Below are 24530 nucleotides of genomic sequence, written 5' to 3' on the forward strand. Positions count from 1 at the left end.
TCGGCTTCCTTAAAATGTGTAAAATGTCACCAAAATCAAATAAAACGCATTTAGATTAAAAAAAAAAAAAAGGGCAGTAACTGTCTGAATTCGCTCTCTATATACTGTAACTTCGGACAGAGATTTAAAAAACACATGTCCAAAATCACCCCAATCCATGGGGTGACTACGGACACTTTATTTAACTGGCTCAGATAAATATACCTACACATATACTTTCTGGTTCTGGGATATTTTATTCGTTACACATATACCCAACCACTTCCATAACAATCAATTTAATCTAACAATATATACAAAAGTTACAATCGAAATAACGACAAAACCGTCCGAAATAACCCCGATTGACGGTATACAAACAGAGCAAAACGAGGTGGTTACTGAGGAGGCTGAGTACCAGTGAAATGTGCCTAGGGCACTTCAATTCCCATGTAAAAAAGTTTGATTGGTTTCTCAAGTGGCTTTGTTCACCCATGACACTTTTATGTGAAATACCATTTTTTAACTACCTTTGCACACACTTGACGTTCCTATGTCCAAAAAGTTTGGTTGTTATTGAACCGATCTTATCCACTCCTGACACTTCCATGTAAAAAAGTGGCTATTTTTTGAACTGCTCGTGTTCACCCCTGACACTTCCATGACAGAAATATAATTTGGTTGTCTTTTGAATGAACTTGAACGTACTCGACACTTATCAACAGTTTGGCAGAAAGCAACTCCAGGCCACCTGTACTCAAGTGTGCTCAAGAAAGCAGTTAATGATATTTGGTGTGCCTGTGTAATGCCTCATACGCCTACTGGACAGTATTTTGACCTCAGGTTTTCTTGCTATGGTTGCTGCTTGGTATGTCGTTTCCATTCTGACAAAACTCACAACATATGAAGAAGACAACTGGGCTCCTTGCTGAAATATTGTGGAGGAAATAAAAATGACAAGTTGGCTGAATACCCGGAAACACACCATTAGACTTTTTTTATTGTTACTGTTTATAGTGCTGCAGTCATGAATCCCATGTTGCAGTGGAAGGGCCACTCTACGAGATTCGCGTGCGCTCCGGTGGCGTGGCCGGCTTCGCGGTGTCCGTCCCGTCGCTGCCTCCCCCGCTAGACGTCTCGGCCACCCCTACCTCCCCGCGGTCCCTCCGCATCGCGTGGACCGCCTCGCCAGATGTGGCGCGCTACAGTGTCGCAGTTATACCTCTGGGTGTTCCGGGTGGAGCAGAGGGGAAGCAGCGACACTTCTTAGTCAGGTACGTCGGAGGTTGCCGTGCTGCCGGTCACAGTCTCTGAGGAAAGGAAGGTTGGGACTGATCTTAGTTATATACTAGGAGTAAAAATAATAGTGAATAGTAGGCTTTCCTCATGCTTGCAGTACTTTGCAGGAGGCAATGGCTGGTAAAGAAATAACAAAAATGCCAGCACATACTGGGTGATCAAAAAGTCAGTATAAATTTGAAAACTGAATAAATCACGGAATAATGTAGATAGAGATTACAAATTGACACACATGCTTGGAATGACATGGGGTTTTATTAGAACCAAAAAACTACAAAAGTTCAAGAAATGTCCGACAGATGGTGCTTCATCTGATCAGAATAGCAATAATTAGCATAACAAAGTAAGTCAAAGCAAAGATGATGTTCTTTACAGGAAATGCTCAATATGTCCACCATCATTCCTCAACAATAGCTGTAGTCGAGGAATAATGTTGTGAACAGCACTGTAAAGCATGTCTGGAGTTATGGTGAAGCATTGGCGTCGGATGTTGTCTTTCAGCATCCCTAGAGATGTCGGTCGATCACGATACACTTGCGACTTCGGGTAACCCCAAAGCCAATAATCGCACGGACTGAGATCTGGGGACCTGGGAGGCCAAGCGTGACGAAAGTGGTGGCTGAGCACACGATCATCACCAAACAACGGTCGCAAGAGATCTTCCACGCGTCTAGCAATATGGGGTGTGTTTTTTTTTTTTTTTTTTTTTTTTTTTGTTCTAATAAAACCCCATGTCATTCCAGGCATTTGTATCAATTTGTACCTACATTATTCTGTGGTTTATTAAGTGTTCAAATTTATACTGACATTTTGATCACCGGGTACTTTGTGCGGAAGGACCAGGCAAAGTGAATAGTGGAGTCCTACTTGTTTGTAGGAGGGAAATTAATTTTTTGCCACCTGATGCACAGTACTGACTACTTGTTTGTAGGAGGGAAATTAATTTTTTGCCACCTGATGCACAGTACTGATAGAGTGAGAGAGCTGTAGCCATTGAATAGTTTAGAAACAGTGTGTAATAAATGCTAACATTTCATATTACCTGGAGGAAACAACTCTAACTTTGCATGATTAATTAGTTTGCTCGATGTGTGAAGGCTTATTAGTATTACACTCGAATCTCTGAATATTTGTAAATAATATACAGTGAAAAATCTTCAACATGAAAATGGTTAATACGAAAAATAGGTATATTGTTGTGGCCTTCACTCTGATTACTGGCTTGAGACTGCCATCCACACTGGTCTGTCCTGTGCAAGCCCCTTCATCTTTGCGTAAGTACTGCAGCCTACATCCATCTGAACCAGCTGTGTTTGAGCTCCTGTCTCCACCTACAAGTTTTATGCCCCAGTTTGTGGCATCATCCTTCATTGATTTCCAACAAGGATGAATCACTGTTTTGTTTCTAACATCTGCCAGCTTCAAGTCTCAGCAAGTTCATCTTCAAAAGGTTGCAGGACCTCAGCTGTTCAGTATAAAATGTCAAACGAAAACACCTTCAGCTGTCTAAATTTCCAGATTTTATTTTGCTTCTGCTATCGGTTTCAGTGGTACCGTATGCCACCTTCAGGCCCCCTGACCGACATATAGGAGGAATCTGACCTCTTGTATAAGTCTGCAAGATTGATTGTACAAGAGATGAGATTCTTCATACATATATACATTAATACTTGTTCCATAGATCATGAATATGACATTTTGTAATAATGTGGAACATGTCACTTTAACATACGTCGTCTTTACACAAATTTATTTATTTATTTATTTATTACAGTTATTACTTCATATCAAAAAATTCATCTATTGATTAGGAGTTGTCGTTCAGAAATGCTTTTTATTTGTTTTATATGTTGGTTGGATATCTGTCAGTCTCTTAATGCCATTTGGCAAAGGACCAAAGATTTTTGTGGCAGTATAATTCACCCCTTTCTGTGCCAAAGTCAGATTTAATCCAGAGTAGTGAAGATAATCCTTTCTTCTAGGGTTGTAGCTATGCACTTCGCTGTTTTTGAATTGTAGTGAGTCAGGTCAGGGATGTCAATCAGGGGGCCTGAAGATAGTGTAGTATAACACTGGAATTGGCAGTAAAATCTGAAAATTTAGATGGCTTAAGGTGTTTTGATTCACATTTTTTATTTCAACATCTTCACCCCCTTCCTCTACAAGCAACTTTTGTTCTAAATAAAATGTTACTCAGCGATAAGACTTAAGTTTTCTGTGATAATTGGATTTTTTCTTAAATAAAACTGAATGAAATTCCCAATTTACATCATACATACCACTTCTGCACAACAAAATATGTTCACACTGGTGTACCCTGGTAGCTGCACCTCTGTCGAATCTGACTGAAAAATGGTTGTGTAAAGTAGGCTATTTTAAAGAATGTGGTCCACATGCAATAATTAACAGGCAGCAAGTAAATCGTTAACACATACACCTATGCCCTGCCCTTCAAGTAGAGTCATATCAAAATGAAAATGATGTGCACAGTAGGTATAATTTGGAGGTAACAACGCAGTTTACAGTTGATTCCTATTATCCCAGTAAGCATTATTGAAATTTTGCACAGTCCATAATAATAACTACACATTCACTTTCCAATCTATTACTGACAACAGTCACTAAATTACAGAATGATTTCGCAGATGTGAAACTTAGATAAAACTCTGCACATTGTATGAGCTGTAATTTGTACTATCTTGTCTATGGTGTACATTTTCCCTGGTTTTTTGGACATAGATCTGTACTTTTCACAACATTCTGCAGACATTGGTGAATAAGCTTCTAGGAGCCTCTCTTTTATAAGATTACAATAATAAGAACTGTGTTTATATGTTGTTGTTGTTCACCGACTTTTTGCAAATTATGATTAAACATTTACATTTCTGATTAACTGAACAGTGGGCAAAGACTATTCTCAATGTGAACTTTGAAATACAACAATAATTCTATAGAATTATGCTATCTAGTCACCAAAATATCATATTCTGTTTCAGTAACAATTTTTTAGTTGAGAATGATAATTAGTCTGAAACTAAAAAGAGTGCAAAAGTTGCTAACATATTTTTATCATTAGCTGTGTAGATACATTGTTTATTTATATATACTGTTGATTTACTTTATCAGGAAGTCAGTAATGAGATACATGTTTATGTAGGAAGGATGGTATCAAAACCTGGAACTGTGGTAATTAGCATAGTTTTTAGATAAATTAATTACACTTATGAGTTCCAATTAACCAAAAGAATGTAATAGATAATAAAGTCAAGTTAGATAAGCCCTGTTTCAATATTTGAGATACAATGCGCATGTCCTAAAATAACGCTATATTTGAAAAAATCCTTTTTTTCCTTCATAAATTTATCAGTTACTGTTCACAGAGCGCACAAAAACTAGTTACAAAATCTCCTGCTAGATGTTCATATCTGTGTTACACTACTTGCAGTGTTTACTGTTTCTTGCCTGTAGATAGCATTAGTGGTACTATTCCCCTTTTCACTACAAGTGAAATACATGATAACAGTTGCATTTAAGTTTCAAATGAAATGTGCATACCAAGAACATTTAATTAAAAATGAAATAAGCGATGCCTTGAGCATTTCTGCCACGCTATTCTCTCCATTACCAAATTGACGATTCATTGATACCTTAAAATGTCCTGTCAGTCTACACCTTCCTTTAGTCGTGTTGTGCCGTAAATTTCTTTTTCTCCCCAATTAAGTTCAGTGTGCCATTAGCTACGTAAGCTTCAACGCTCTTCTACAACACCATATTCCAAAAGCTTCTATTCTCTCCTTATCTGAGTCACTTATCATCACACACACAGCTCCCAAATGTAATCATACAGTCAACAGTGGTTTTATTGAAGATTTGTTTAGCCAGAGAACAGAGTTGAGGTATCTTTTGTTCTTTTTCCTTAGCCTATTTTACTATCTGTTGGATGACAGCAATACTCCAAAGTACTCACAGTATAATATTATTTGGTTTTTGTCTGTTCTGTTGATTGGTCTCCTAAATTTCACTCTTCAGCTTCTAAGTAGGCCCTTTTCTGCTTGACAACGGCCAGTCTCACTTTTTTGTATCCTCCTTTCAGCTTTTGCTACATATATCTTGAGCCATCATTATCTCCAGTCACAGCGTCCTGATCGTGATTGAAGAGCAGAGTGAACAAAGTTTTGTGTGGATGGTTTGCTCCACAAATTTCTGAGCATTGGCCGAGGAATAGTCCAGGCCGGTTTATTGTGAATTCGTGCCAGCAGCCACAGTTTATACGATTGATACAAGTGAATGTTATTGGTTAAAACAGTTGTTTATATGTAATAAACACCAATGGATCTGTGTAATTTGTTTGCAGTAAGTAGTTTCATCTCACATAATTAATGGTGACTATGCAGTTTTTACTCCACTTTACTTAATATGCAGATAGATGACGCGCTAAACGGAAGGGGCTGTTCACTAAATTTCGGAATCCGATCTTCACCAAGGATGTAGAACATATATTATTACCACCAAATTTCAAATCGCGCAATGGTCATTATTCAAAGATAAGGGAAATTAGAGCTTGTACTGGGGCGTTCAGACAGTCGTTTTTCCCTCGCGTGTACCGCGGGTTAAACAGAGAGGGGGGGGGGGGAATTTGACTTTTGCACAAATTGTGCCCTGTGCCACACACCACTTGGTAGCTAACAGGGTATACATGTAGATATAGATATGTTGAATATTTTCAGTTTTAATTGTTTACCAAATTATGTATTTTAAAGAAATATCATAGTATTGTACGCCTACAGTTAGCGGTAATAAATGTCCTCCGATTTTTGTAACGTGTACAGTAAAACTGTTGAGTCTCAAATAATTAATGGTATGCCCATGTGGAGGGCATGAATGTTTGGAGACGACACAAGAGAGGCCATTGCAGTCTCTTATAGGCAACAGCTTCAGTTTTCTCAAACAATGGAAAATCCAGGATGGAATGTAACAATATGAAAAGGAAAGTTGCTACTCACCATAGAGCGAAGTCACAGATAGGCACAACAAAAAGACTCTCACAATTAAAGCTTTTGGGCTTTAAGGCTTTTGTCAACAACAACAACAACAACAACAACAACAACAACACACACACACACACACACACACACACACACGCGCAAACGTGACAACTAAACTGCATTTTGGTTCCTGTGATGTAGGGATACCACTGTGTGCCAGGACTCCAGGTATCTGTCGGCAAACAAACAAAAAGTTAATTATATATTTTAATTATTTTCAGCCTTGTGGCTACATCGCATGGATGTCTGTCAGAGCGCCTTCACAGAGACACGTGCAATGACATTTTATTTCATTTCACAGCACACCACCTGCCATTGAGGTGACAGAGCTGGAGCCGAACACCCTGTACGAGGTTAAGATACGCAGTGAGGACTCGGCTGGACGGAAGGGTCCCTACGGGCAGACTATGGAAGTCAGGACACCAGAAGACAGTGAGTGACACCAGGACTGCTAGTCTTTATTCACCACTTTTCATTAAAAATGAAGTGTGTTTCATCATAGATATGTGATAATAGGTATTAGTAAAGCCTTGATATTATCAGGAAGGAGACAGCGGTCTTAATGTAATTAGTGAAAAAAAATTTTTGTAAAAAAAATTTTTAACATCTAGACCACCTCCCACTCCCCTTTATGTAATTAGAGCACGGTAACTAGTTTCAGCTGCTATCTGCAACTGTATTCAGATTGTTGAAACTGTAAAAAAGCATAGAATATGTAGCAAAAACTATCATCATTAGCTTTAGTCATGCAATTGCATGCATTCTTTTTTTCAGCCAACAAAACTACAACATTACGTATGTACAGACTTCATTGTTAGCGGGCCATCTTTTAAACCGTAATCTCATAAGATGACAATAATAAAGAAGGCAAATGGACAGTTGCATTAGAAAAACTGCATCAAAAGCCCGTTATTTGCAATCGTACTGCAGCTGTTATAGTGAGAACAATATATCCAACTGTTACAAGAATTGTCAGCTGCTCCATAACCTGGTGTACAAAGGAGTGGCCGTGCTTGGTGTATAAAATAGTCATCTGTATAAAATTTGCAAATGTTGATGAATAAAAGTCAAATGCCAGAAGCCCAACCAGCCTGCGAAGACATGTCGGAACTTTTAACTAACACAAGTGGCCATTCAGTTTCTTTATTACTGTCATCTTACAAGATTATAGTTTACAGGCTGGCTTGCTCACAATGAAATTTGTAACTACATAATGTCATAATCATGTTGTCCCACAATAAAAATGCGTGTAATGGCATGATTACAACTAATGATGATAGTGTTTACTGCATGTCAGTGAATGTAACAAAAATTTAAAAACTAAGATCCACATGTACAGTCTGCAAGCTACCTGATGGCATGTGACACAGGGTACTTTGCTTATTACTGGCACCCCCCTTCTCCTGTTCCAGGAGCGAATGGTCCGAGCAAAGAAAGTTTGTTGGTAACCCGACCTGTGAGCTCCAATCTCTGTAATTTTACCTTCGTGGTTCTTGAGAAAAATGTGTATTGGACATGGTAGACTCTATGCTCCAAACCAAAGATGGTACATAGCGCAAATATCAATACACATCACTGCTGCCACACGTAGAAGGAAGAAGAACCACAACGTAACCGCGACAATGGTAGGAAACCAAACACAGATAGAGAGCAAAGTTCACAAAAACGAATAGTTGGGAGAGAGCACAACTCAAACGCGTTATTGACTTGCTCAGTTTGTGAAGCACTTTCTGTTCAACAAAGCATCAGATTTTCTGAAATTGTAATCATTTGTTTGTCTACTGATCTGTCCCTTTTGGATAACTCCTTTGTGGTGAGTCATTTTCTTCTTTTGTCTTAGTGTGTATAGAGGAAATTGATTACACTCACAACATACTAACACAAAATCTCGCAGAACTCTTATTTCAAGAATCATTACCACATGTGTGGTGTGCGTACTGTAAGACCTTCGGTACACACACCATCAGATTATTTGACTTGTCACTCTAACGAAGTAGGTGAGTGTCAGCAATATGTCTCGTGGTCTTATTGTTGCGTGTTTATCTTCTGCCGTCAGATGATAGAAATGCCACTTGCACGCTTAGAGTAGCAGATTGACGGTGACCAACTTTAAACAGAACTTGATTAATTTTCACACACATTTATTAAAATAACAACAAGCATAAACATTACGCAAATTGATTCTGGATGCTATTGACAATCTGAAGTTCCTTTGGTCTTGGTACTTTAATCTTATTCTCACATATCTCTGATACTTGACAAAGTGTCTATACATTTATCTTCATACAGGAATATGATAATCTTCTTAGGTGCAGACTGAAACAGGACTATAGACTGGTACAGACTAATGCAGACTGGTACAGACAAATGCAGACTGACTAATCGGAGGTCTGTACACTCGTTATAATACCTCACATGTTCAGGTATCACTGCGCGAGTGTGATCCACGAGGAGAAAAGGTTCTACATTAGCAGCAATCTCATTGGCTGCATTACATATTAATACGGGGATCGGCGGAAGCAGAATTTGGTCCGTCTCTAAGGCAGCGCCGTCTCGTAGTGCGGAGACGGATGAGCGCTGCGCCTGTGCTGTTGTGCTTAGCGGGGCGCGCTCTAGTGGGAAAGTTGTGTATGCGCTGACTAGGCAGAACTATGTACACAACAACATGCAAACAGTGTGAAAGGAAAACATTACTTAAAACACAGTATACTGTGTTGTGGGCCCTGCTGTACAATATGTGAGTATAATGAACCATTCCACTCCATTAAAGGCACACATACTTTCTCTCCTCATTGTACAGTGCACTTGACACAATTCAGAATTTCACCACAATTAAACTGAGAGAGATTGACTACAGACCACAAGTGTTCATTTCTCCAAAGCCACTTACCTGTGTATCTTTCCGGAGTCACCATACTCTTGCTCCACTGGAGAAAGACATTGACTACACTCCCAGTCTGTCGTGTTCACGAACACTTGGGCACATCCCACATACCATCAGTTATTCAAAATATCCTGGCTCCGTAGCACACCAGCTCACAGCTGACTTCCGCAGCTGTCAGCTACTGACCAGTTGACTGCCATCTGCGTTCAACTGCATTGAACTGTGATGGCTTAGGCCTTATTTCTAATCTCAGCTCTTCCTCTAGATCTGCATTTCGTACTGTTTCCTAACACATCTTGTACATATTAAATATTGCTTTTTCTCTCTCTACTGTGTTTAGCTATTTTTCTGAAGATTTCAATAACCTCAGCCCACATTGCCTTAACAAACACTTTTTGAGTTTGAAAAATACAAATTCTATATTACCAATTAATGTGTAGCTGTCATATTACAGGAAAGTGTGGCAAATTACATCATGCAAATTAAAATGATTTTCTGCTATGTTGAATGCCTCTTTATGACTCTCTCAAATGCCTATGAAGTATGAAGACTTTGTTCTTTCTACTGTGACCACTAGATGTCATTTTTGGGTGTCCAGCACAATCGTATTTTTTAACTACTGAAAGGTTTATTATTTTTGCTTTGTAGCTGTCACCTGGTATGTTGGGACCACTTAGCTATGCTAAATTCTGCATTTGGTCTAGTGCTTTATATGTATGTTTTTCATGTAAATTGGCTATGAAAAAAATTTAAACCGTATATCTTGTACTTACCTATGTATTTGAAGGTCACATCTTTTTTCAATTTTGTATCTGTAATAATTAACATTGAACTGAAGTTTCATTTGTGTATACAGTTTCAACATTATCAGTACCAAAGGTCATATGTGTAAGTGGAAAGAAGAACAAAATTTTAAAATTCCAGCTACAGATTTCTACAAACAAGTTATAACTTCCACAAAATCACAGGCATTAGTCAGCGTGCAGGTAATGGCAGTTACCTATGAGATCAGCAGTGATTCGAAGGCACCTAATTGTGTCACGTGACGAGTCTGCACCTGTCTGCAGTCCCGAGCCACGTGCGGGACGTGAGGACGGAAGCCCTGAACCGGACAGCCATCCGCGTCACCTGGCGTCCGCCCGCCGTGCTCAACGGCGTCCTCGTCGGCTACACGGTGGCTGTCGACCCCAACCGCACGGCTGCTCTGCCCGGCAAAGCAGTCCGTGCTGCCAGCGTGTCCGCTGTGAAGCACTCTGCCGACGTAAGTGTGCCTGTTGCTTGAAACACGGGTTACTGTTAGTTATATATTATGGTAGCTAGACCGTATACTTGCCACGTTGATTCTCTGAACTCTGTCACCAAAGCTGTATTTAGTCCTTTAAATTAAAAAATGTGCACACAATTCCCTCTCACCATATCAAAAATAAACATACCACAACAGTTGCAGTTTAACATTCAATACATTTTCCTGCTCTTTAAATGCGCTGACAACTCGTACGAATGTGGTATGTTATTACTTAGCTTACATCGTCATTCTTCATCGAAATTGCTCCTCTAGCTTCTTATGCAGCATGCCTGTGTTGCTATATATCTCTCTGAGGGAGAATGGCAATCCACGGAACACTTATTGCTGCATCCAGGCATGTATTCCATTTAATTAAATTGTGCAACACACATTATCCAAATATTTATGTTTGACATATTATTTTATTGTCATTATTGAAGTGAACAATTACAACAAAAACTTCTGACCGTACAGGAAAACTTTCATATGTGAAGAACCCTTGCAATAAGGAAGAGAACAATTAATGAACAAATCACTTCAAGCTAGACACTAAAACAGTAACAAGCAAAAATGTAAAACATAACCAGACCAAATCATTAATTAACTCCCCCTCACCCTCTCACTTTCTCTCAAAAAGAAAAACAAAACCTCACACAAAGAAAAGATTTCTCTCTCTCTCTCTCTCTCTCTCTCTCTCTCTCTCTCTCTCCCCCCTCCCTCCCTCCCTCCCTCCCTCCCTCCCTCCCTCCCTCTCCCTGTCTGCTGCAGCTGTAAAGATGAAGTATAAATAGTTTCTTACACAGAGTACTAAGTGACAAATAACTCCACTGGATGAATGCTGGACCCTTTCATGGGCACATTTTTTTGTAGCAACACACCAAAAATAATTTTTTTTCCTACCCTATTAGAATTGTGATTAATTTTTTTTGTGATTTAAGAACAAAAACTATGGTGGTACGTACATTACACATGGCACCTTTTTGAGGTGTGAAAACTGTGATGGTAAATGGATTTCCCACTTCCCTTATATGTGAGCTGATGTGTGTTGCCATTACACATAAAAAATAATGAACAGTATTTTCTGTTTTTATTCTATGTTTTCAGTGCAGTATTTAAAAAAAATATTTGTTTCCGATATTGAAGTTTGTTTACCACAGTGTGAAAACAACCTTAGAAACTTTATCACACAGTAGCTGATACAGGCCACAATAATGTATATTGCAGTAGCAAAGCAATGTGCCCTGACAACAGTAGTGATCCCACGACAAGCAGAAACTGATTGCTGTAGCAGTTTTCATACACCTGGTGCACTGTATACCACAAGATGTCAGGAATAGACAGTGGTGGTGAGATGTATTCCCAAAAGCTTTGGGATACCCCTAAGTTGGTGGTAAGTATGCTTCCTAAGGACCACAAATAACAGATTAATTTTGTGGTAAGTACATACCCAAGCCTCTTCCAGAAACTACTGTGTTTGTAACTATAGTTCCCATGAACCATTAAAACACCATTGTTTGGTGGGATATATACTTCCCACAGTATCAAAGGCTATATTTCACAACGGACAGAAAGTACAGTGGTGCAGTGGACTGCCACTAGATGCCAGGAGCATACAGAAGTAGTAACACTTATTTCTTTAAATGCTGTAAAGAAATACATTTAGTGGGAAGATTAATCCCTAGGCAGAGACTTGCTTGACTTAGTGCATCCGATATTATTTAACAGAGGTTTCCGAAGGCTTTCAGACTTCCAGTTCCCACAAAACTGTGTCACGCAATGAGCAATTCACTCTGCTTATCTGTGGCATCTCTTGCCTCGTCCAGGAGGTGTCTTTACGACTAGCACTAGCGTCGTACATGTATTGTATTCAGTAGGGTACACTGGACCGATGACATTACTCGCTGTACTGTCACTCAGTTTCAAAATGAAGCACGAGGAACTCGCTACAGTTGTTTAATCGATTTCTCCTCTCGACTGACTACAATTTGTGATTTGCTGATGAACAGTCCTTCAATGGCCATGCTGGCTAGAGATAGGAAAAACTGACCAGTTAAAACCGTCACAGGTGTTTTAGTTCTGAATAACTGGTATTTTTTTGGTCTCAGTTGTAACAGGTCTTTCTATTTCTTACCAGAAACCACATAAAGAACCAATGTTTTAATTTGCCATTGCTATGGTGCTAAAATTATTGGTTTTCAGATACAGTTAAACTCTTTTTTATGTTCCACATTTATATTTTCCCACTTTCTACTTTCATTTTGTCGGTGCCAGCAGAACTCCTACTTATATACTAAGATGGTATCTGTCCTTTTGGACATATCCGAAAGAACAGATACCATCGGTGACCATGCAGCTTGTTAGAATGAAATTACAATGAAATGAACACCCTTAGCTGCTTACAGGCATTGACATACGTCAACGGGGACAGATGAAAATGTGTGCCCCGACTGGGACTCGAACCCGGTGTTTCCTGCTTACATGGCAGACGCTCTATCCATCTGAGCCACCGAGGACACAGAGGATAGCAGGACTGCAGGGATTTATCTCTGGCACGCCTCCTGCGAAACCCACATTCTCAACACATTGCCCCGCACTACATTCGTAGTGCCCCCGCCCATTATACTCATTACTCGTGGTGCGTTGCCGATTCCCATAAGAGTTCGGGCATTGTTTGTGCATTCGCACAGACGAAGAAGATGGTCAAGTGGCCGGTGAGCCTTAACTATGTATATGGGCGGGGGCACTACAAATGTAGTGCGGGACAATGTGTTGAGAATGTGGGTTTCGCAGGAGGCGTGCCAGAGAAAAATCCCAGTCGTGCTATCCTCTGTGTCCTCGATGGCTCAGATGGATAGAGCGTCTGCCATGTAAGCAGGAGATCCCGGGTTCGAGTCCCAGTCGGGGCACACATTTTCATCTGTACCCATTGACGTATGTCAACGCCTGTAAGCAGCTAAGGGTGTTCAGAACTCCTACTCCCTCACTACAGTGATTTTCCATCTTAACAATTCCGTGTAACAACTTTTTCCACATGTATTAATTTTTTCTATCTTATTATAAGCTTTAACATTGATTTTTATACAGATTTCTGCAAGAAGTGCATTGCATTTTTGCTCAGAATCAGCCTTAGAACAAAGCAGAAAATGCAGAGTATACACAAAGTTATTGAATATGTAATGTAGCATTAGTGCAGTAAGGAAGATTTTCGCTGTTGGTGTGTTGGGCTACAGCTGCAGAATGGAGGTGTATCATGCCTGCCATGTGTAGTCTATCAATATTTCGGAGGGTGCCAGGCCTGTCATGTGTAGCCCAACAATATATATTATTGGCAGGAAATTCCGTGCCTCCCGAAAGATAGGCATTGTCTTTGAAGGATGATGTTTTCGATGAAAGGACTTGATATACATATCAAAACGTTATAGAACAAGTATTCATGAACAGATTGGACAGCAAATATTGGCCACTGCATTAACTCATTACTGAAATTTTAACTTCTTCTTTTGCTAATGTCTTTGTCCTGCAATTTTCACGGGGTTGGCATGCTTATAGTCAAATTTGACATGCTTAATGTGAAGGGGTGGCCGGATGCCCTTCTTGCTGCCACCCCCTGGGATGGAATCAGTGAACCCCAGCTGTCTGCGTCTAGTGTAAATCATGAAAATGAAATGTCGCTAGGGCCTCCCGTTGGGTAGACCGGTCGCCTGGTGCAAGTGTTTTGATTTGACGCCCCTTCAGTGACTTGTGCGTCGATGGGGATGAGATGATGATGAGGACAACACAACACTCAGTCCCTGAGCGGAGATAGTACCTGACCCAACCGGGAATCGAATCTGGGCCCCTTTGCATAGCATTCCGTCGTGCTGACCACTCAGCTATTGGGGCGGACAGTGTAAACCATGAAATAGTGCGAATTTGTCAGATGTCTGCGAGTCGTGTAACTGAGGCAGGACTCTGGGACCAGCCCGGTATTCACCTAGTGGGATGTGGAAAACCGTCTAAAAGCCACATCCAGGCTGGCCAGCACACCAGCCCTCTTTGCTAATCCACCAGGCGGATTCGATCCGGGGCCGGCACGCCTACCCGAGTCCAGGAAGTAGCACATTAGTGCTCACGGCTAACCCGGCGGGCTCATTACTGAAATTTTAACTATTGTTGCATAATTGTTCCAGATAAATCTTCTGGTTTGCCTACTATCAGAATCATTCATTTGAATTTTTTGAATGAGCATTTTTGGTTGTGTCGGAAAAATATCAGTTGTATTCAGATTCCTGCCAGAAAGTCAATAAATATATTTTACAACGAAACAGGTTTCCCCTTCGAGGAATTGAAGAAAATGAACTCTGCGAATTTTACACAACAGTTTATTATCTATGTGCCATTTCTTTGAAATAATAAAAGAGAGAGGAAATTTAGGCAACAGTACTGAATTAAAAAACCTAATAATGCATTTAAAGTTTATACCAGAAATAGAAAGTAGCTGATCTGCTACCTGTGTCTACATAACATGCCGTTGTCTGCTTGCAGTCCTTGGAACTGGACTGCTTAACGTGAAGAGTTAAATTCCCAAAGTCAGTTTTCACCCATTTCCATAATGCCAAAATAATGATACGATGCTCGATTACAACATGATTTTTGAGCAGACTTTCAAAAAATTGGAATCAGTAGAAAATAACAGTATTCAACCCTTGTATGTAGTTATTTTATTGATATTTTGATCCCACATACCTTGAAATGTATAATGCAAAAGTCTATAGGTGTCTTAGAGTTTTTTAACTCTTTGTTTGATGACGATATTTATTATAAATAGCAATGAAGAACCGAAAATCAAAATTTTGTACACGACTGCATGTTCAGAGACCGTGAATAGTTACAATTGAAAGAAAAACAGCCCTCGGTCACTATTTTTAACAAATTAACCTGGTTTCAACACTGCTAGGAGTGTCTTCTTCAGAATTTAAAACAAAGAATGGTCTATATTCTATAACAGGGTCACAGAATAATAACTAAAACGTATGATAGAGTATAAGTACGGAATCATTGTAGAAGACTGACAGTACTTACATGTCATTTATAAAATAATAAATATGCTAAAAGGGCATTAGTCACAAAGATATTTAAGATAAAGAAAACTGTGATGGCGAGCCACTAAGGGCTGCTCGTTACTTGCGTGGAACAGGTTGCACAACTTTAAATATCTTTGTGACTAATGCCCTTTTGGCATATTTATTATTTTATAAATGACATATAAGTACTGTCTGTCTTTTATGATGATTCCGTACTTGTACCCTATCATACGTTTTAGTTATTATTCTGTGACCCTGTTATAGAATATAGACCATTCTTTGTTGTAAATTCTGAAGAAGACACTCCTAGCAATGTTGAAACCAGGTTAATTTGTTAAAAATAGTGACCGAGGGCTGTTTTTCTTTCAGTTGTAACCGAAAATCAGTTATTTCAAGAACCATTTATTTTGTGTGGTTTTAACAGTCAGGTTAAACCAGAGATGAAGAAAATTGGTACAACCGAGAAGCAGTTGTCTGAGAGATAATCGCCTTCCGTAATTCTGACTTGCTCAGGTGTCCGGCCTACAGCCGAATGTGCAGTACTTCGTGACGGTGTCTGCTCGCAACGGTGCGGGACACGGCCCGCCGTCCGGCGCCAAAGCGGTGGTCATCAGGGTGGCCGGAAACGAGTCGCGTGAAGTCACGCCCATCCCGACTGTGCTGCCGCCTCCTCCCGGTGACCAGCCGCCTGTAGTCTACGATGACCAACACCTCGGTAAGTCCCCTTGCACTTTAAAATGGGGTCCTAGACAGGGACTCAAAAACATGGAACCTTGCATTTCTCTGGCTGTGCCCTTATCGATTGAGCTACCTGGACACGTTTCACGAAGTGGATCAGACACAGCATAGGGGATTGTTTCCAGAATGAGTCTTTACTGAGCAGTAAGTTGTGTGCCAATTTGAAACTTCCTGGAAGATTAATACCGTGTGCCAGGCCGGGACCCGAATCTAAGACCTTTGCCTTTTTAAGGCAGGTGCTCTACTGACCGATCTATCTCAGCATGGCTCACAGCTTTACATTTGCCAGTACCTTATCTCCTGACTTCCATACTTCACAGAAGTTGTCTTGCATATGTTGTGGGAGAAAACCATGTGAAAGAAAGAAAACGTGGCAGAAGAAAAGCTGCGAGCACAGTTTCGTGAATCGTGCTTGGATAGCTCAGTAACTGAAAACAAAAGATATAAATGTAGTGTGTTACTTCTTATGTAAATTTATCTAGATAACCTTTGGTTTGAGGCTACCACAGGACATTTTCAAGTGTTGCATGTGTTGAGTATGCCTCCTGTGCATGGGACACAGTCAGAATTTTGTAATTATAATTTATTGTCCAGTTGTGTAATGACTCTGCAGTAGCTTCAAGTCATCACAATTGTAAATGACTGTACAGTGCTATTACTAGTAACTAATGTTAACATTAAAAATAAATTATAATTACATATGCTCTCAATAATCAGCACTGATCACTCAATATTTTTTGTTACTTTTAAGCTTATCATTTACTCACGGTCCTTTGTACTTTTCCAGCATTTGCTTAGTTCCCCTCACTCACCCATCTGTTCTGATAACATCTCCTCTGCACTTATTTCTGTGCCTAACAGCTACTCTGAATTTGTTTAGTGTATTCCTAGATGTATTGTTTGTGACTGTGCTCAGTAACAGGAATGTGTCAGCATTCCTAACTAGGAACGTCACATCGCCTGCCACGCTGAGGGGTTTCATGTCTGCTAACTTCTACATGGAGTAGCCATGTGAACCACATGCTCAGGGGATTCTAAATCAAACATTCGTGCAATGCTGACAGTCTCTTTCCATTTCTATATCAGTATTGCAGGTAAGGGTCATGTCGTGTCACAAAATGAACCATTCTTCTGCTGGGAAAGATAAGTTTCAATTGGTCTGTCTCTGATGTTCGGAAGGGGGCTGTACACCCGATGTCCTGTATTTGCACTGTCCCAAGGCTTCTGTCATTTGTAAAGTGTCTAGTCTCAAAAGATCTATCTTACTAGTCACTCAGGAACATGTAATTTCTTGCACTTTCTGTGTTATCTCTCTGCAACCAAGATATTTTCAAATTATTCTCATTTGTCACCTTTGTCTTTATAATCATAGACAAACAGCTAAAGGCAGTTTAGACACCTCTAGCAAGATAACACAGAATTTGACAGATATTGAGACAGCTCCTAGATTCGGGGAGCGGAAATTAGGCAAGTAGGGAGAATTAAATTCCTAGCTGAAGTGGTCCGACAAGAAACAATCTTTGGGAGCTGTAATAATCGAGACAAATTCAGCATGCGCTATGTGATGAGAAGTATCAAGACACTGCTGGATAATGCCATTTGACCACCAGATAACACAGGAGGTGAATACGTCAATATAAAAGGAGGTGAAGAGTTGTGTTGTTAGTAGAGGAGCAATAACAGCAGAATATGTCACTTAAGAAGGCTCAGCGACTTCTGATGTGGACTAGTCATCGAATGTCGCCCGAGTAACAAATCTGTTGGGGACATTTCAAACCTCGCAGAGCTGCCCAGGCCGACTGTTAGTGATGTGATTGTGAGGTTGAAATTTGAAGACACAGCCACAGCTGTAGCCCTTACATAAAGACAGGCGAGGAGTATTGAGCATTGTGGAGGGTGATTTTAAAGAATTGCATGAATACAATTGAATAAATCTTTCATGAGAAACAAAGTGCTACCAGGAGTCCAGCTAGCACAATGACTTTTGTAGAGGGTTAAAAGGCTGGGGCACAGTGGTCAAGCTACTCCTCATAATCCATGCATTCTTGTGGTCAGTGATAAGTGACACTCGAGGTGCTGTAAAGGGAGGCACCACTGGACAGTGGCTGACTGGAAATGACTGGTACGGAGTGACGAATCGTGGTGTACCCAGTGGCAATCCGATGGAAGGGTTTGGGTTTGGCGGATGTCTGATGAACATTAGTACAGTGGAGATGGTGGTACAGTGTGGGGGTGTATTTTGTGATTAGAGCGTGGTCCTCTTATTATGCACAAGAAAAGGCTAAATGCAGAAGATGTGAACAAATTTTGTAGCATTGTGTACTGCTTATAAAGCAGGACCTGTGAGGCAATGGGCCGTGAACAGAAACATTCATCAGATGGCCTGTGCACCCAGAGAACTGGTGTGAACCCAATTGGAACACCTTTGGGACAATTTAGAACACCGACTTCACTCCAGACACCAGAGTCTGGCGTCACAACCTTCTCCAGTTTTGGCTCTTTAGGGACAGTGTGCCAGCATCCTCAAGAGAAATTTAGACACCTCACTGAAAGTGTTCCCAGCAGTGCTCAAGCCATCATAGAGGGTGGGCGTACCCCGTATTAAATGTCCACACTAATGGGTCTCCGGATAGTGTACAAACTCACTACGAACATCTGCATACGTGATCAATGCAAAATGATGACATTAGCAGACAGTGACCCACACTGACAGATTATATGCAACAGAAAGTGTGAACCTTGCAAGCACGGGATAACTTAGGAGGCTGGAACTCGTGGGACAAAGGATTCTGGGGGGTGATATCGAGACCTTGAAGAACAGGAGACAGTCAGAATGGAAGACGAGCAAGCCGAGAACTGTGGATCCGTATGGGGAGGATCTTGTACACCATCAGGGAATGGAAGACTGTATTTTTTGAACACATCTGTAGACTGGATTGAGGGAGGTGGGCATCTCGGATAATGTAGATTTTTGTGAGCAAGAGAACCAAAGTACCCTGTAACCAAGGGGTACAAATTCATTCACCAACCCGTCTAGCTGCTAATACCGGTACGTGAATCCAGGTGACACTGCTGCTTTGTTATTGAAGCAGCTCCTCATTTGGCCTCACAAGGCTGAGTGGACCACATTCCAGACAGCCCTACCTCAAAAAAATCTGAAGAAGTACCGGGAACTGTACACAGGTCCTTCCGCAGTGATGCTTACTATTAGGCTACAGCACCATTCGTAGGGTCCTCGAAGGCGTGGAAAGAATCGACTCATTTTAATAAGCAGGAGCAACTGCTGATACTGACTCAGTACCACACTTATACACTTATTGTCAAAACTCAAACAATGGAAAATCCAGGATGGAATGTAACAATACCAGAGAAGGAAAGTTGCTACTCACCATATAGCTGAGGTGCTGAGTCGCGATAAGCACAGCAAAAAGATTCACAGAATTAAAGCTTTCAGCCATTAAAGCCTTTGTCAGCAGTCCCTCTCAAAATATGCCGAGGGCCTCACTGAAGCCTTAACTGAACATAATTATCCTCCCATTCTTGTACAAAAACAAATCTCCTGTGCCTTATCTTTCCAGGCTCCCACCACCTCCCAAAGTCCCATAGTCCGACCACAGAAGAGCATTCCCCTCGTAACTCAGTACTATCTGGGACTGGAGCAACAGAATTACATTCTCCGCCAGGGTTTCGATTACCTCTCGTCGTGCCCTGAAATGAGAAATGTCCCGCCCACTATCCTTCCCACACCTCCTACCATGGTATTCCGCCATCCACCTAACCTGCACAGTATACTTGTCCATCCTTACACAATCCCTGCTCCCAATCGCTTACCTCATGGCTCATACCCCTGTAATAGACCCAGATGCAAGATGTATCCCATACATCCTCCTACCTCCTACTCCAGTCCGGTCACTAATATCGCCTATTCCATCAAAGGCTGGGCTTCGTGTGGTTTACAAGCTAAGCTGCAACCTCTGTGCTGCATTCTGTGTAGGCATGACAACCGACAAACTGTCTGTCCGCATGAACGGCCACCGACAAACTGTGGCCAGGAAACAAATGGACCACCCTGTTGCTGAACACACTGCCAAATGTGATATCCCTCATCTTAATGACTGCTTCACAGCCTGTGCCATATGGATCCTTCCCTCCAACACCAGCTTTTCTGAATTGCACAGGTGGGAACTTTCCCTGCAATACATCCTACGTTCCTGTAACCCTCCTGGCCTCAACCTTCGTTAGTCACTGTCCTCACCCATCCAGCCCCCTCCCTGTTCCCATCCAGCACTACACAGCTGTCGTTTCACCGCCACACCCAGTCTTTTAATTTCTTTTTATTTCTCTCCTTTCTGCTGTTTACCCCTTCCCTCCTCCGCACCTTCTCTCCTGCCTTCTGCCTAAACTGCAACACTTGACTGTCCCCCTCCCCACCCCAGCCTCCTCCTTACCCCCACCCAGTCGCCACTCCCATCATGCACTGGTGTTTCTGTTCGCAGTGTGGTCTCAGCTGTGTGTGTGTGTGTACTGCTGACAAAGGCCTTAATGGCCGAAAGCTGTAATTGTGTGAATCTTATTGTCAAAACTTCGATTGTATGGGTTATCGACCAAAATTTGTGACTGGATTGAGGACTTTCTGGTAGGGAGGACACAGCATGTTACCTTGGATGGAGAGTCATTATCAGATAAAGAAATAACTTCAGGTGTGTCCCAGAGAAGTGTGTTGGGACCCTTGCTGTTCATGTTGCATGTTACTTACCTTCCAGACAACATTATAAGTAACCTCATACAGTTTGCAAATGATGTTATCAATAATGAGGTATTGTCTGAAAGAAGCTGCATAAATATTCAGTCATATCTTGACAATATTTCAAAGTGTTGCAAAGATGGGCAACTTGCTTTAAGTAGGCAGGAATGTGAAATTGTGCACTTCATAAAATGAAGAAATGCTGTATCCTATGACTGTAATATCAGTGAGTCACAGCTAGAATCAGCCAACTCATACAAATACCTGTGTGTAACAGCTTGTAGGGATATGGTAGAATGATCACATAGGCTCTTTTGTGGGTGAAGCAGGTGGTAGACTTCTGTTTATTGGTGGAATACTGGGGAAGTGCAGCCAGTCTATAAAGGACGTTGCTTACAAATCATTCGTGCAACACATTCTAGAATATTGCTCTACTATGTGAGACTGCTACAAAATAGGACTAACTGGGGATGTTGAACATATAAAGAAAAGGGCAGCACAGATGGTCACAGATGTGTTTGACATGGGAGAGAGGCACAGTGGTACTGAAGAAATTGAATCGGCATAGTCTTAAAGATAGATGTAAACTATCCCAAGAAAACCTACTAACAAAAGTTTGAAGAACCAGCTTTAAATGACAACTACATATTGCTCACATAGGAATCCCAACGATAAGATCAGAATAAATACTGCATGCACCGTAGCATTCGGACAGTCATTCTTTCAGCGCTCTATATGTGACTGGAATGGGAAGAAAGACATATAACTGGTACAATGAGTCATACCCCATGCATGCACTTCATGGTGGTTTGCAGACTGTGGATGTAGATGCAGATTTCTTTGTATGTGATTGGAGAAAAACAGCCACTGCTCCCCCTGCTGAAATACTATGCTCCTGTTTCCATCCAGTTCTACAAACGAAACATTTTTACAACATTAGTGTAATATATTTACTAAGATGGTATCTGTTCTTTCGGACATGTCCAAAAGAACAGATACCATCAGTGACCAAGAAGCTCGTTAGAATGAAATGAACACCCTTAGCTGCTTACAGGCGTTGACATACATCAACAGGGACAGATGAAAATGTGTGCCCCGACCGGGACTCAAACCTGGGATCTCCTGCTTACATGGCAGACACTCTATCCATCTGAGCCACCGAGGACACAGAGGGTAGCACGACTGCAGGGATTTATCTCTGGCACGCCTCCCGCAAAACACACATTCTCAACGTATTGTCCCGCACTACATTCGTAGTGCGCCCGCCCATCATACTCATTACTCGCGGCGCATTGCCGATTCCCGTAATAGTTTGGGCACTGTTTGTGCGGGAGGCATGCCAGAGATAAATCCCTGCAGTCGCGCTATCCTCTGTGTCCTCGGTGGCTCAGATGGATAGAGCGTCTGCCATGTAAGCAGGAGATCCCGGGTTCGAGTCCCGGTCGGGGCACACATTTTCATCTGTCCCCGTTGACGTATGTCAATGCCTGTAAGCAGCTAAGGGTGTTCATTTCATTGTAATTTCATTCTAACGAGCTGCTTGGTCACCAATGGTATCTGCGAATATGACTGAATATTTATGCAGCTTCTTTCAGACAATGGTATCTGTTCTTTCGGACATGTCCGAAAGAACAGATACCATCTTAGTAAATATATAGTTAAGGCTCACTGGCTGCTTGACCATCTTCTTCTTCTGTGCGAACGCACAATCAGTGCCCGAACTCTTACGGGAATCGGCAATGCCCCGCGAGTAATGAGTATAATGGGCGGGGGCACTACGAATGTAGTACGTTGAGAATGTGGGTTTTGCGGGAGACGTGCCAGAGATAAATCCCTGCAGTCGCGCTATCCTCTGTGTCCTCGGTGGCTCAGATGGATAGAGCGTCTGCCATGTAAGCAGGAGATCCCGCGTTCGAGTCCCGGTCGGGGCACACATTTTCATCTGTCCCCGTTGACGTATGTCAACGCCTGTAAGCAGCTAAGGGTGTTCATTTCATTGTAATTAGTGTATATATAATGTTGAGATTTATATTTGTTTCATGTAGATAAACTTGTTTCTGATGTGTCTATCATTAATAACTATATCTCTTGTTTTTCAGCAGTCTTCATGCCAACATTTTAATTGGAACCAAAGAATTTCATTCACATCACATGTATGTGGTTTACTTGAAGAGTGGAACTGGAATATTGTTCTAAGTGCAAATCTCTCCTTTGTCATGAAAATGAATAAACAGTGTAACTCTGTACATAACTGATATATATCCAAGAAACTGAGATCATATGCTGATACCACAGAATTGTACTGCTCAATGGATCACCTAAAAAGTCGGGGGAGAGGGGGTAAATACTTCATTAAGAATGGTCTAAATACGCTACCAAGAAACTGACTGATTTTAAGTGTCGTTAAGAAAATTTTTAGAAGTTGTTTGTTGCAGCAAAAAAAAAAAAAAAAAAAAAAAAAACACCCAGCCAGTGTTAATAATGCTATTTATTCGCACAAATAGCGATGTTACCAGTTTCGAACTAACAGGTTCATATTCAGTTGTTTATATAACATTTGTTGTTGCTTGAATTAGTTGTTAGTTGTTTTTTAGCCACCAACTAACATAAAGAACAACAATTTGGACATCCGTCTGAAGATGAATCTGTTAGTTGAAAACTGGTAATGGTGCTATTTGTGTAAATAAGTAGCATTATTATGGAGTGGGGTAACGCAGTGGTTACCACATGGGGCTAGCATTCGGGAAGAAGATGGTCGAAACACGCATCCAGCCATGCTGGTTTAGGCTTTCCATAATTTTCCTAAATCGCTTAAGGCAAATGCTGGGGTAGTTCCTTCGAATAGGTACAGCTGCTTTCCTTCTCTATCCTTCCCTAATCCGAGCTTGTGCCCCATCTCCACGTCCTCCCCCTCCCCCTCCTCCTCCTCCTCCTCCTCCTCCTCAGATAGCATCATTAACATTGGCTGTTCAGTGTTTTCTACTTTGGGAGGTTCAACTTACATTTTTTGTACACATCCATGGTCTAAAAATGTTAGTTTTCAACAAAATAGCAGGAAAAAGTTTTTGTTCCGAGATCCATTAATATTGAGACGGTATGTTTTATTTGTGATGATGCATGTACAGAAAAAAAGCATTAAGTTTGTAACTAGTAGAACGATGGTTGGCGAAAACTGCTTCTCTTATTTTTAAAATGCCAGAACCCCAGCCTGACACAAACGTCCTGCACCATTCACTAACATATGTTTCAAAGACTTTCTACAAAGTTTATCACCTGAATCAGGTCTAGGGATATGCAAGGCAGACTTCAGAACACAGTGGCAGTGAAAATACATTTTGTGAAAAATTGCACTTACAACATTTTCCCCATTTCCGCTCTTCTTCTGCATATGTATCAGTAATCAATAATAATATTTGGCAGAGAGAGAGAGAGAGAGAGTGTGTGTGTGTGTGTGTGTGTGTGTGTGTGTGTGTGTGTGTGTGGCCTTTGTTTC

General features: G+C 41.1%; 1 protein-coding gene and 1 non-coding gene across 2 annotated transcripts in view; both read left to right on the forward strand.

Annotated features, from left to right (window-relative positions):
- LOC124552313 (protogenin A-like) overlaps nucleotides 1-24530 on the forward strand; it is a 394295-nt gene that overhangs the window by 328490 nt on the left and 41275 nt on the right. The window contains exons 13-16 of the mRNA XM_047126586.1: nucleotides 1025-1253; nucleotides 6625-6755; nucleotides 10275-10468; nucleotides 16069-16270. Coding sequence (XP_046982542.1) covers nucleotides 1025-1253; nucleotides 6625-6755; nucleotides 10275-10468; nucleotides 16069-16270 — 756 coding nt within the window. The remainder of the gene's footprint in view (nucleotides 1-1024; nucleotides 1254-6624; nucleotides 6756-10274; nucleotides 10469-16068; nucleotides 16271-24530) is intronic.
- On the forward strand, nucleotides 22414-22487 carry Trnat-ugu. Its single transcript has one exon. It is a non-coding gene; the product is annotated as a tRNA-Thr (tRNA).

This window comes from Schistocerca americana, chromosome 10 (assembly GCF_021461395.2).
Source record: "Schistocerca americana isolate TAMUIC-IGC-003095 chromosome 10, iqSchAmer2.1, whole genome shotgun sequence".
NCBI lineage: Eukaryota > Metazoa > Arthropoda > Insecta > Orthoptera > Acrididae > Schistocerca > Schistocerca americana.